Raw genomic sequence first — 12530 nt, 5'->3', positions numbered from 1 at the left:
TTGTGCGCATATCTGTTGTGCGTAAATGTCGAAACAACGAAATTGACAAAAGTTGGTTGTCGTGAAAACTTCGTTGTGAAATCAACAGCCACGTGACCCCCGAATCTAAGAAAACTCTCTCCAGTGAAACAAAAAAAAAAAACAGGAAAAGCAAGGGTGTAGTCTCGTTGGAAACTATCACTGTGCTGCCGACTTCTCCGCGGTGACTATAGGGTGTATGCACTGGGCTTTCGACCGCGTGGCGGCGCCATATGCACGGTGGCATTCTGCCGCGCGTGCAGCGCGTTTCCCGACGCGACACATGGTGTGCGCGTGGTGTTGGCAAGAAGGTTCGTGTGGACGGTGTTTTTAAAGACGGCAGTCTTTCCTGGGCTACTTAAACCCAGAATTTTTGGTCTGTCTGTCGATTCAGCCACCCGGCCAAAGTAAATAAGGCCTGCGCAAGTCATATAGTCACAGCCAAATCTACCCGTTTAAGTCCGGTGTAATGTTCATACCTGTCAACATTGTTGAAAAAGAACAAGACATTACACAAATATAAGACAACAAATTAATACATAAGTGATAATTGCAGTGTTCCGCAGGCATTGATTTTAAAAAATTTGTTAACGCAAAACATTTCTTTAAATTATAATGAACCAACTGCCCCCCCCCTCCCCCCCAAACAAGTTTGTTAAATTACAAGGCATTGACCGCCATCGCTGCCACATCGAAGTAGGTAGGCCTCGCGGATTCAGGCGCCGGGGTTGTCTGGCCTAGAGTTCCTGTATATAGCTCCCCTAGTCTGGCCCTTAGCACCCGCTCTCCTTACGGCGTTTCCAACGGCGTCGATCTCCGCGCAACAGGCATTTATTAAAAAAAATGTTTAGCGCAAAAAACATAAAAAAAATGAACCAACTAGCCCCTCCCCCCCTCCCCCCAACGAGTTTGTTAGGCATTTATTTGTTCGAAGCAGACGGTCAAGCGGTCGCCGCGCGGCATCGTTTGCCACTTGGTTTCTTCTGCACTCGTTTTTCACGGTATTGAGGTCGACCTTTATGATGAAATGACCGACCACGTCAAAATAACACTGTGAATAAGACTGCTCGGAGCAGTCTTATTCACAGTCATTGCGTTCTTATTAGATGCGAAGCATCTCATGGTCGGGGCTATGTCCTTCCCTTGTTGTTGCGCCGTCCACACCCCCACTGCGCATGCTCGGCTTGCTGAACACCCGGTGGTGTCTTACCCTTTAATGGCTCCTGGAGCGACAGTGTTGCCGGTGTCTTCCTGGGCCGGCACGAGACGAGCACGCTTCACGCGCCTTCGACGTTTCATCGTCGGCGGCGGCGGCATGCGTCGGCAAGTCTCGGCGGGCCGTGATTACAAGCAGCCCACAACCATCCGGGGAACGTGCATCGACCTCATCTTCAGCAACTTTAGGGTTCATCCACTACAACAGCCCTTGACTTCACATTTCACTGGCCATAAGGCGGTCATAATTAAAGCGGAACGCCAACCACAGCTCGACGTCACCTACGTTGAACATGATGATGATAATGCCTAAATAAAAACAAACTCGTACCACGACGGGTTCGCACAGGTCCTTGAAAACCCTTGAATTTAGAAGTGTCAATTTCAAGGCCTGGAAAGTCCTGGAATTTTTAAATGGTCCTTGAAAACCCTTGATTTTTCCAAAGAGAATCAATGGCCCTGTCTTTTCACAAGAATTCAAAGTGTTTGTCGTGGATTTTAGGTGCTAACAAAGGTAAAGAAACATTGTAACAATCAAGATTAAGTGTATAGCCAGTATTCAATGGCGTGGAATGCATGCAGGCAACCAAGTGTGCGCCGCCATATTAGTGGCCAAGCGTCTGTTGCTAGGCGACGTTGTGCGCACGGCCCGCAGATCAGGCACCCCTCTTCTCCTCCATGCAACCGTGTGAGTGCGCCCACGGCCGGGCTAGAGCAGCGGCGTGCGCGCGTTGGTGGCGGAACTTTACGTCGAGACTGGGCTGCATTGTTCTCGCCGCCGCTGCGAAGGCCGTATCAACACATCGCGCGCCGCCGCTCTAGCCCGGCCGTGGTGCGCCGTCACTCGTTACGTCGGGCTCCGCGGGATAGCGGTACTTGTTTATGCTAAGCACGAGCTATGAAACACATGACTGTGTTTCACGTTAGAAACTCTACCTCACCGAACGCAAAGTATTGCCTCGAGTTTAATGTGAGTGCGATTAATAACACCTCTGTTGACGTTACCGTTTATAATCGTATTGGAACGGAGCAGATGACGCACGCCGGTGTTTTCTTCGGCATGCGGGCGCAGTGGCCCAAGCCGCGCCGTGTCCGGTCCGTGGCGCATCGGCCATGTCTGTGGCCGTTTCCAGTGTTGCCAAGCGAAGAAATTGTCCGCTAAACTTTTCAACGAATACCGCCTATTGCGTGAAATGACAAGTTTGGTGATTTTTTTTTATTACAAGGCAGCATTGGTAGCAGGCACTTGTCAATCCAATCCATGTCACTATACTATCCAGTGAAGGCCAGCTTTTGTTCTCTATCTTGCATCTTCCATCTAGTCTGTGGACGCTCGCTCCTTGCATGTTTGCTGTGCCTCATACGCTCCATCTGCATTTGCTTTTACGTGCAAATGGTGGACGTGCAAATTGTTCATCCTGCCTTGCAGCAACACTTGCGGATTTAATTTCAACTGATACTTGCTGACAAAGCAGGAGATGCAGGCAACATTAACGAACTTTTGAAATCAAACAGCCTGAGCAAAACACCAAGAAAAAGGAAAAACCTTTAACTACCAACCATGAAATAAAAAATAGAGCTGGGGGAGCATTCACGAACCCGTTAGCGCCTATCTAAATGTGCACTAGTGTGCTTAGGTATTTTGCAATAAAACACTTTTGCGTTGTGTTGAAAAAAATTATAAAATAATCTATGATAAAACATTAGACGGGTACCTTGAAAATTTGTTTTCTGGTCCTTGAAAGTCTTTGAAAACCCTTGAATTTTTGCTTTGAAGCCTGTACGAACCCTGCGTTATAATCTTTGCGTTTTTGAAGTTTTCCCATCGCAAACCATTGCGAAGTCCTGTAGAAAAAATACTTTTGTGTAATGATGCGTCAAACTACTTGTGCAAGTTGATGAAAAAACGGCAATTTTTGGAGCGCCGTATCTGCGGAACGACATTATTGGGCGCCGCCAGCTTGGTTTGGTGAAGATGTGAAAACGTGGCCACCTGGCGAAGCAGCTGTTAGAGGTTCAGGCAGAGTGCTCCTCGCCGCTTTCTACCTTGGTTTTAGTTATGGGGGTGGCTGGGTTAGTATTTAATTGTTTGATCTGTTGCGGGACTCAAAAGACGGGACTTCATCAAAAACAACATGGCGCCCCCGAATTCGCCGTGTTTCCGCCTTGAGTGTGAGGCCGGTGCGTGCTTGAAGTGAAATTTCGGACTCATTGTGGAGTTATAAAACCCTGAGTTATTGCTGCCTTTCACAGCGAGCTTGCGAGCGGCGGGAATGGGACGATCGACGCTGCAGAAGTGGCGGCGCAGGCTACATCGCCGCAAAATGTTCAAGCAGTGTCCGATAGCAGGGCGGGCTGATATTTCACTCTAGGAATAATGGTTCATTTATCTGAAGTGAAATTTAATGCCAAGAGGGAGGCGGCTAAACATACCAACGTTACTCAAATTACGATCGTTGTGAACGTGCACCCTGGGAATTGAAATGGGGGGGCTGGTGGGGTGCGACGACTGTCACCTCGCTTTGCGCAACTTTTGCCGTGGCTCTACACTTGTGCGTAAAGCAAGGGTGAGACAGCTCGGCATATTGCGCAGTTTTGATACAAACGCGTTTTCCTGCGCCAGGCTGCTCCAAAAGCTTTAAAATTGCAAAAATTGCGCCAAACTGCCCCAAAACATTCTGAGCCAAGGATTTTGACGCTCCCCCGTCAGTTTAAGTGGGGAAAAACGCTTACTGACTGCATATTTTCCAGCAGCCCCAAGGTGATGCTATTTGTAAAGGTTTAATTGATTGATCATTCAATAAAAAAACCCGCATAAAACGGCAATTTTTGGAGCGCCGTATCTCCGGAACGACATTACTGGGCGCCGCCATCTTGGTGTGAAATGGGAAAACATGGCCGCCGGACGCAGCAGTTGCTCGTGGTTCAGGCAGAGTGCTCTTCGCCGATTTCTACCGTGCTTTTGGTTATGGGGGTGGCTGTGTTTACATTTAGTCGTTTGATCTGTTGCGGAAATTTGCGCTACTCTATAGACGGCACTTTATCAAAAACAACGTCATTCCCGCGAATTCGCCGTGTTTCGGCCTGGAGTGTGAGGCGCGGTTCGTGTTTGAAGTGAAATTTCGGACTCATTGCGGTGTTATAAAACGCTGAGTTATTGCTGCCTTTGACAGCGAGCTTGCCAGGGGCGGGAGTGTGACGATCGACACTGCAGAAGTGGCGGCGCAGGCTACATCGCCGCAAAATGTTCAAGCAATGTCCGATAGCGGGGCGGGCTAATATTGCACGCTAGTAATAATGGTGCATCTATTTGAAGTGAAGTTTAATGCCAGGAGGGACGTGTCTAAACATGCCAACGTTACTTAAATTACGATCGTCGTGAACGTGCACGTTGGGAGTGAAATAGGAGGGCTAGCTGGTGGGGTGCGACGACTGTCACGTCGCTTTGCGCAACTTTTGCCGTGGCTCGACACTTGTGTGCAAAGGCGGGTGTGGGATTACAAAAATAATAATTTCGGCGTTGACATAATAAAAATGCCTTACAATTGCTTAGCTTTTCAATTACAATTTTCAACGTCACTCTGCGCTGTAATGCATAGAGCATAAGAATTTTAAAATGCTTTGAAAAAAGTTAGTGCAGTTCGTACCTTGTGACACTCTGGTAGAAAAAAACTTTATTGAAAAGCTGTGTCAGCGTTATGTCCGTTTAAAACCGATTAAAAAGTGCCCCCCCCCCCCCCCCCTCGAGTTGCCAAAATTTTGATTTATTTAGGCTCCTAAGGTGACATAATAAATGTCTTTCGTCTGCTCCAGATCAAGGTTTTTCTGCTCCAAAATCGAGAATTCAGTGCTCCAAAAACTGTTCCCAAATCTGATTCTTATGCCTCACCCCTGCTTTTGTGTCGATCCTATAGTTTCGGTTTTGAACATATCCCCTCTGCCGCCCTGCGTGGCACCAAAATTTGTGTTGTGTCCAAAACTATTTTATGCGTGTGCCTTGAGTACATATTTAGCGCATGGTGCTATTTAGACGCGTGCTGTTGTGTACACATCTTGTGGTTTGAATTTGCCGCACTCGTTTCAGCGGAATGTATTCTAACTTCTCATGATCGTGGTTAATACTGCTGTGCCTGTTGATGGCGCTCCCGCATTGCTCATTGTTATCTTCCGGTATGGGCATTCGGCGGAGTCGCGCATCTAGTGTCAGCGCTCTTGTCGACGGTTATCGTGCAGCCGAGATAAGCGGCGCTTACGCCGCAGCGTGCTCTTGCCGCGCTGCGCCTAGCGTGTTTGCCGATGTGTCACGGTGTTCAAATGGCGATGAGGCTACTTAGAGTCGCCAAATAAAAGGTAATTTATTTAGAGCCACTTCGAGGCTTAGCTTGTTTAGGGGGTTTTAAGTTGCTCTAGAAGTGCTAGAATCGTGACTTTGCATTGCTGGGTAGCTCATTCAATCTTGTGGAGTTACATCCCAAGAGAAAATGTAGCTGGTCCCAGTTGGTTTATGGTTAAATTCCCAGCTGGGCCCAGCTCTGAATGCAACCACAAATCAGCTGGGATTAGCCGCCATTTTCTTTTGGGATTCAACGGTTAGTAGCTGGAAGTGTGGGACATTAAAGTAAGTGGGGGAGAGGGAATTAACGAGTGGGGAAAATGGGGGCTTAGAGTTTGTGAATTTTTTGTCACATAACCACACTGCTGCAAATGCTGGGTGACCTTGCCATCCATTTGTAACATTGCTCTAATGGGTCATGTGTCGTTTAATGAACAAGCTTTGCAACATTCTTTTTGAGGAAAATGAAAGCAAACAGGCTGTTTTTTTCCCCCGGGTAATTGTTATTGAATGTCGAAAGGGGGTAGACTGTCCAGTCAGCACTTTAGGGCTGGTGGGCTTAGAAGCTGTGGCAGAGTTTGCTGCCCCTGTTTCTTGTTTCGTTTTTTTTTTTTTTTTTTTGGCACAAGCTACCTTAACGACTTTTGTGGGCACTGTTGGCCCACTGAACTCTTCTCATACTGACGTGCACTCGCATTTGATACGACAGTTCCCCTGTATTGTTTTTGCGGTGTTTATTAGTGAGAAACGATTTGTGGTGCTTGGAAATCTCCTCACCCGTTGCATCACACGGAAAGTCTTTCATGTGTGTTGTTGTGCTCTCTGACACTTGAAACTTTGCGAGGCCAGTGAAGTTGCGCGTGCACTCTGTAGTTCACCCGAGTCTGAGTTTTGCACATGCTCTGGAACCCTGCCAGCCCTAACCGTCACCTGTTGCTGTCTACTTGCAGGAATTGGAAGACGCTCTTCTGGAGCCCGAGAGCCTGGTTGTTCCTGACATTTGCGCGCGACTGCTGAGGTTCATCACTCAGCAGCCCACCGTTGTGTGAGTGGCCCCCGGGAGGGTTGGTCTGCTTGCATGGAGGAAACGGCTTGAGAAAGGCCTTAGCCGCTGACCCTGAAACGGCCTTAATAACCACTGACATTGGATGAGGCTGGTGGCGTGAGAATTTCCAGTTTTGCTTGGCCTGCTTAAAGGGGCCTCGCAGACAAAGTGCAAGTTTGGTTCATTCGAAAGATTGCCTTGTTAGAATAATACTGACACCATTCTTAACTATCAATCTTCGCTCAACTAAGCTATATAATTAGGAAAAAAAAGGAACGGCCATGCGACTCACTCACTCATTTCCCGAGCTAAAACACATGACGTCATATGCACAGCCGTGTGATTGGCTGAGGCCGGCAAAAGCAAACACAAGGTAAGCAGGGCTTGCAGAACAAGCTATTTGCCAACGCTTGGCCGGCACTTTGGGGTTGTCTCGCACTACACTGGCCGATTGGCGTAAGTGACAATGCCTTACGTGACCCTGTTTGTCGAGCATACCCAATGTTGCATGAAACGATTAATTTTTACTGTAAAGGAAATAAGCCGGGTGCAAATAAAGTAAAAAACAGAGAAAAGGCGGACGGACAGCGGTCCGGCGCATGATGGTGGCGCCATCTAGGAGGACTGGCAGCGAACAAGGCTCCACAGTCCGCTGCAGAGCCTAATGGTGCACTAATGTTCGCTCAGAGGCCTGTCGTCGTTATGTCATCGCAAAGGTCGCGAAACGCACGATTTGGCGGGAGAATCAAAATTTTAACTTACATTAATCACTTTCTCAATGGTTTGCTGTAGGACAAGAGCTGGGGGCACTTTTATAAAACACCAAATATTTCGAATAAGACAAACTTGTATTCTGTCTGCATGGCCCCTATAACGATTTGCAAAGCACTACGGCTGTAAAATGTTGTAGTGATCAAAAGAAACGGGGAAGACATGTTGTTCAAATAAAGCTGCGAGTGTAGACTGGGTGCAGCTAAATCGACTCCCCAGATCACGATGTGGGAACTGTCGCCTCTGGAGCATTTATGCTCCACCCAAACTGGCAGTCATGGCACATGTTGCTTGTGTGCACGGTGTGAAGCGTGGAGCTTCGAGTAGCTTCAGATTGTTGTGGAGATTTTAGAGCAACTGCCATGCAAGTCTCAAATCGAGCAGTGGCCTGAGTTCATCGAAACCTTTCAAGCCTGGCTTCTCTTGATGTGTTTGTTTTCTGACGAGACTTGCTAATCGTCAGCACTGCACATTTCCGACTGCACCATTTTAGCAGAGAATTCAAATTTAGGTTCACTCTGACAAACATTTTTTGCATCAGTATGTTGCTTCTTTTACGTTAAGACAGCGTACTTTGCAATGAAGGAGCAGCAAGTCTGGAAGCGCGCAAAATTAAATGCCATTACTCGCTTATTTTCGGTTCTTGAAGGATTTAAAGACTGCAAACAAAAGATGGGTGAACAGGGGACTTTTATGCAGTTGCTGGATGTGCTGCTGTTTCCCTTTTCTCTTTTTGTATTGCTGGTTACATAGGGCATTGTAGGGTTACTGTGGTAAGCTGCAATTTACCCTGCAGTCTACCCTGCAATTTGAAATTCGTTACTGCACAAGCAATGATCTTTCTATAGTTTTCTCTAGTTCTATGCCAGTGGTGTCAGATGCACTTCTTTCGTGTTTTTTTTCCCCCAAAGTGTTTTTGTGGGGCTATGTTGGGACTGCAATTTGTAATTCATTTACATTGACATTTTGTGAAATTATGGTTGACGGGTCCTTAAGTGGTGCAAGGGGGTTAACACTACTGTCACACGGTGCTTGTTAGCTGTTTTTTTTACTGAACAAGCCCAATCACCTGGATGCACTCCTAGTTGGAGTTTGAGTGAAAGCAATTTGGAGCACTGTCGTTGCATACTAATTTTCATTTTCACCAATGAATTGAGCAAAATGAGTCAACTCCTTTGACTCGATGGACATTTTTTTTTCCATGTGTATTTTCCCATGCACACGGCTCCCTCCCTTCATGCAACAAAGTATAGTTTCATTCTTCATTTCAGGTGAATTTATCATGATTTACGGCCTCTGATCAATAGCTCTTACCAGGTTCACAGACCAAACGGGGTGGCTGCATTTTTCAAGTAAACTAAAATCGCGAGTAAAGGCAAGTAAAGTTGCGAATGAAGCTAGGAAGTTTAAACCTAGATCGCTGTGTAAGTCTCTTTGTTTGCATCTAACTGGGTGATAACTAGTAGTAAAAAGCTGCTAAGCACCTAAACAGTTAAGATATGCAGCAACTTAAACTCCTTCACAGCCTGTCTGCTGCCACAACTCAGTTCCCCTTCTGGTTTTTGCACTTTATTTTGCCATTATGATTCATTCTATTTGCAGCCTGTTTTTCTGCCTCCTGCACCTTTTTATTTCCCTGATTTCTTCCCTAACTTCCAGGTGTGATCCCTAGTGGCCCTCTTGCTTTTCTTCCCCAACTCCCTGCTGTGCCTGCGCTTGTTCCCTACTCCGTGGCAACATGGCTTGCTCACTAACGCTCGGGGGAAAAGTTTGACGACCGGGCAAACTCTGGCAAAGATACACCGAAACCAAACGTACTTACCCGCTTTATTAACACCACTTTTTCTCTCTCTCTCTCTCATTCTTTGTTATGTGATAAAAATTATTTATATGCTACAAGGAATGTTGAAAGGGAGGTCAGCCTCCTCTCATGGAATGTTTCTGCCGTACTGCTTATGTAATGTCATTGGGCCAAGTACAGTGCCCTGTGGCACTCCGTACCGCAACAGAATCACTGCTTATTCCTTGTTTTTGTTTTGTTTGTTTTGAGTTTTTCTCTGTGCTGGGTCCTATTGAATATCGATCTTGGGCTGGCAGACGGGGCGTCATAAATACTAGGCAGGTTTTGCTTTCTGCCATTTGCGGCTGTATCAATTCTCCTCCTTTGACCGCGAGCACAGTCTTGGGAATCAGAAGTCTGCTGGGTCTAAACAGGGTTCAAACCCATCATATTGTGTGACCGGCAGAATTCTGGATGATATTTTTATCATTTGGAAAGCACCCTTACTAGAGAACCTGGGTCAGTCAAAAAAAAATTATTCAGAAATTTAGAGAATTGTTTAATAATGCTTAGCATTCTTAGGCCGCTTGTCTAGAGCGCGAGTTCTTTACAGAAAAATTTTTGGGTTGGGCGAAGGCCGCCTTATCGCTTTGTGACATGCCAAGTTGCAAATGGGAATGGGCCTTTAAGGTGGAACTACACTACAGGGTGGAGATGCAGGGTGTTCCATGGTTTGCCATTCTCACTTTTTTAAAAAAATATTTCTCTTATTTTTGATTTTTGAAAATTCTGTTCTACCAATTAGTATCTCCATTTTCACTATTACAATAAATAAAGGCAGAACTTTCGTGAAATTTGCGTTTTTGTGGAAATGCAGGGCATTACGGAGTTCGCCATTTCTGCTATTTCTCTATTTATTTTTTAGCTATTTCAAAATTCTGTTTGGCCAATTATTTCCTTTTAATTATTATAACAAATAAAGGTGGTACTTCCATGAAATCTGCCTTATGTGGTAAAGCAGGGCGCTACGCGGTTTGCCGTTATCACTAGTTTTATATATATTTCTTATTTTTTGCTTTTTCGAAATTTTGTTCAGCCAATTATCGCCATGTAGCTATTATATAGCGATTAAACGTGGAACTTCTGTGATATCTGCATTATTGCGAAAATGCAGGGCGTTACACGGTTTGCCGTTATCGCTAGTTTTATATAGTTTTTGTAATGTGTGGTGTTTCGAAATTCTGTCTGGCCTGTTATCTTAATTTACGTTATTAAAGTGAGTAAAGGTGAAACTTCAGCGAAATCTGCGTTATTGTGGAAATGCAGGGCGTTATGTGGTTTGCCATATCGATAGTTTTATATATTTTTTCTTGTTTTTTTTTTGTTTTTCAAAATTTTGTTCAGCCAGTTATTGCCATTTAGATATTACATAGCGATTAAAGGTGGAACTTCCGTGAAATCCGCGTTATTGTAGAAATCGGGGCATCACACGATTTACCATTATTGCTAGTTTTTTTATATTTTTATTGTTTCTTTTTTTTTCACACTTCTGCGAAATCTGCATTATTGTGGAAATGCAGGGTGGTATGCGGTTTGCCATTGTCGGTAGTTTTATATATTTTTCATTATTTCTGGATTGTCATCTCCATTTGCGCTATTATAATGATTAAAGGTGGAACTTCTACGAAATCTGCATTATTGTGGAAATGCAGGGTGTTACACGGTCCTGGCTGTGGGCTTTCTCGGTAAAGAATGCTACGCATTAAAAAGGATAGCGCCAAGTTCTGACACCTACTTGTGCGGGGCAGAAAACCTGGGGTCCTACTGAACACACTGAAAAAAAAAAAAAAAAAAAAAGTCCGCCCAGAGAGCCAAGAAAGTACAGTCAAACTCGATTATAATGAACCTGGATAGAGTGAATTATGGTACATATCGAACAAAGCAAATCCGTTACGAAAATGCACGCGAAGCATATTCCTGATAATGAAGTTTGCATCCGATATCTTGAACTCGGTGCGCCTACGATCGCCACCAAAATGCATGGTCTCGGAGCGGCGATTGAGATGCTGATTAGGCACGATTGAGATGTTGAGCCTCGCATGGTGCAACGTGACGCCTGACACCTTCCGTAACTGTTTCCGACGCACGGGATTCACGACGGAGCACATTCATAGTCAGCGAGTGCGGACCAAAATGGCATCATCAGCGAACTGCGCGAAGAGCTCGCCAACGTTCCAGATGCTGTGCCGAAAGGAGTGTCCTTTGAGGATTTCCTGAGTGTCAAAGACGGCTTTGCCATCACTGTGAGCCCCTCGGGCACAGACAGCGGCACTGATGCTGGTGCTGCTGAAAGCACCCAGGAGACTGAAAATGCCACAAGGGCATCTTCAGTCTCTTCGGTGCTTTAGTGAAGGCTAATGAAGCGCTTTCACCAGTCGATGTGCTCTGCCAACATGACTTCAATATTGAAGGACACGGTCTTGAACTGGCGCAAACGACGTCTCCGCCAAAACGGAAGTGAAAACAAAAATCACCGCTATTTTGTGAAATCGGCAGTTAAGGCGGAAAATATCTGTATTGCATGCAATAAATGGATTGTTTTGTGTGAGCAACGCCGCCTGTATTAACATTGCCTGACGCGTCGCGCGCTTTTCAATGGGAAGGGTAGGGACGCTTAGTTCGGGCACTGATCTGCTATGTGGCGCGTGCCGGCGGACATCTCGCCTTGCGTCACTGCTCGCGAGTCGCGAACGCTGCACCCACTTCTACGACGTGTGTCTGTCAGCTTGCCTGTTGGGCTTCAAGGGCCGTTTGGCTTACATCTTAGCCGCGACGGGGCGCTAGTTCTGTGGCGCACTGGGGATCTCCTTCAACGTGTCGCTCGCTTCATACTTGCTGCATTTTTCCAAAGATAAAGACGGAGGTGGACTGAAATAGTGTAAGAACATACTGATTGTCGGGTAGACATATAGCTAATAGAAAAACGATATTTTCGGATGGGGCAGCCATTATTTTACTGATATTTTTCTTTCTGGAGTATTAAGAGAAGAAAAAATTGCGTGCGTGTTTTTTGTTCAGGCGCTCACTTCTACGATTACTTTCCAATAATATCACGTGCTTGTAAACTTCAGAAAATTATAGGAAACAAAAGGATAAGCAGCTGCGATCCCGCCACGCTGTCTGGGCGCTTCTACAGTACAGTCCTCAATTTTAGAAGTGCGTACCGATGCGGAGTGCGAACAGCGGGGTCAAAACAATACCTAAATGCGGAGGGGATAGAGGTGGGCTTCCCCACTCAGAAAATTTCAGGGCCTGTAATCCGAGTAGATAAGCGCGCAAAGCCAGCATCAGCCTGCGGCAGCGCAAGG

The 12530-nt window shown here is 46.0% G+C and overlaps 1 protein-coding gene across 1 annotated transcript in view; it reads left to right on the top strand.

Annotated features, from left to right (window-relative positions):
• Positions 1 to 12530, top strand: part of LOC144162664 (uncharacterized) — a 154725-nt gene that overhangs the window by 91078 nt on the left and 51117 nt on the right. Inside the window, exon 3 of the mRNA XM_077693290.1 lies at positions 6517 to 6611. Coding sequence (XP_077549416.1) covers positions 6517 to 6611 — 95 coding nt within the window. The remainder of the gene's footprint in view (positions 1 to 6516; positions 6612 to 12530) is intronic.

Source organism: Haemaphysalis longicornis, unplaced genomic scaffold (genome assembly GCF_048455015.1).
Source record: "Haemaphysalis longicornis isolate Haplotype H1 unplaced genomic scaffold, Haemaphysalis longicornis Haplotype H1 scaffold_12, whole genome shotgun sequence".
In the NCBI taxonomy this organism is placed as follows: domain Eukaryota; kingdom Metazoa; phylum Arthropoda; class Arachnida; order Ixodida; family Ixodidae; genus Haemaphysalis; species Haemaphysalis longicornis.
The sequence above is the reverse complement of the archived record's forward strand: the minus strand, read 5'-3'. Positions and strand labels throughout refer to the sequence as shown.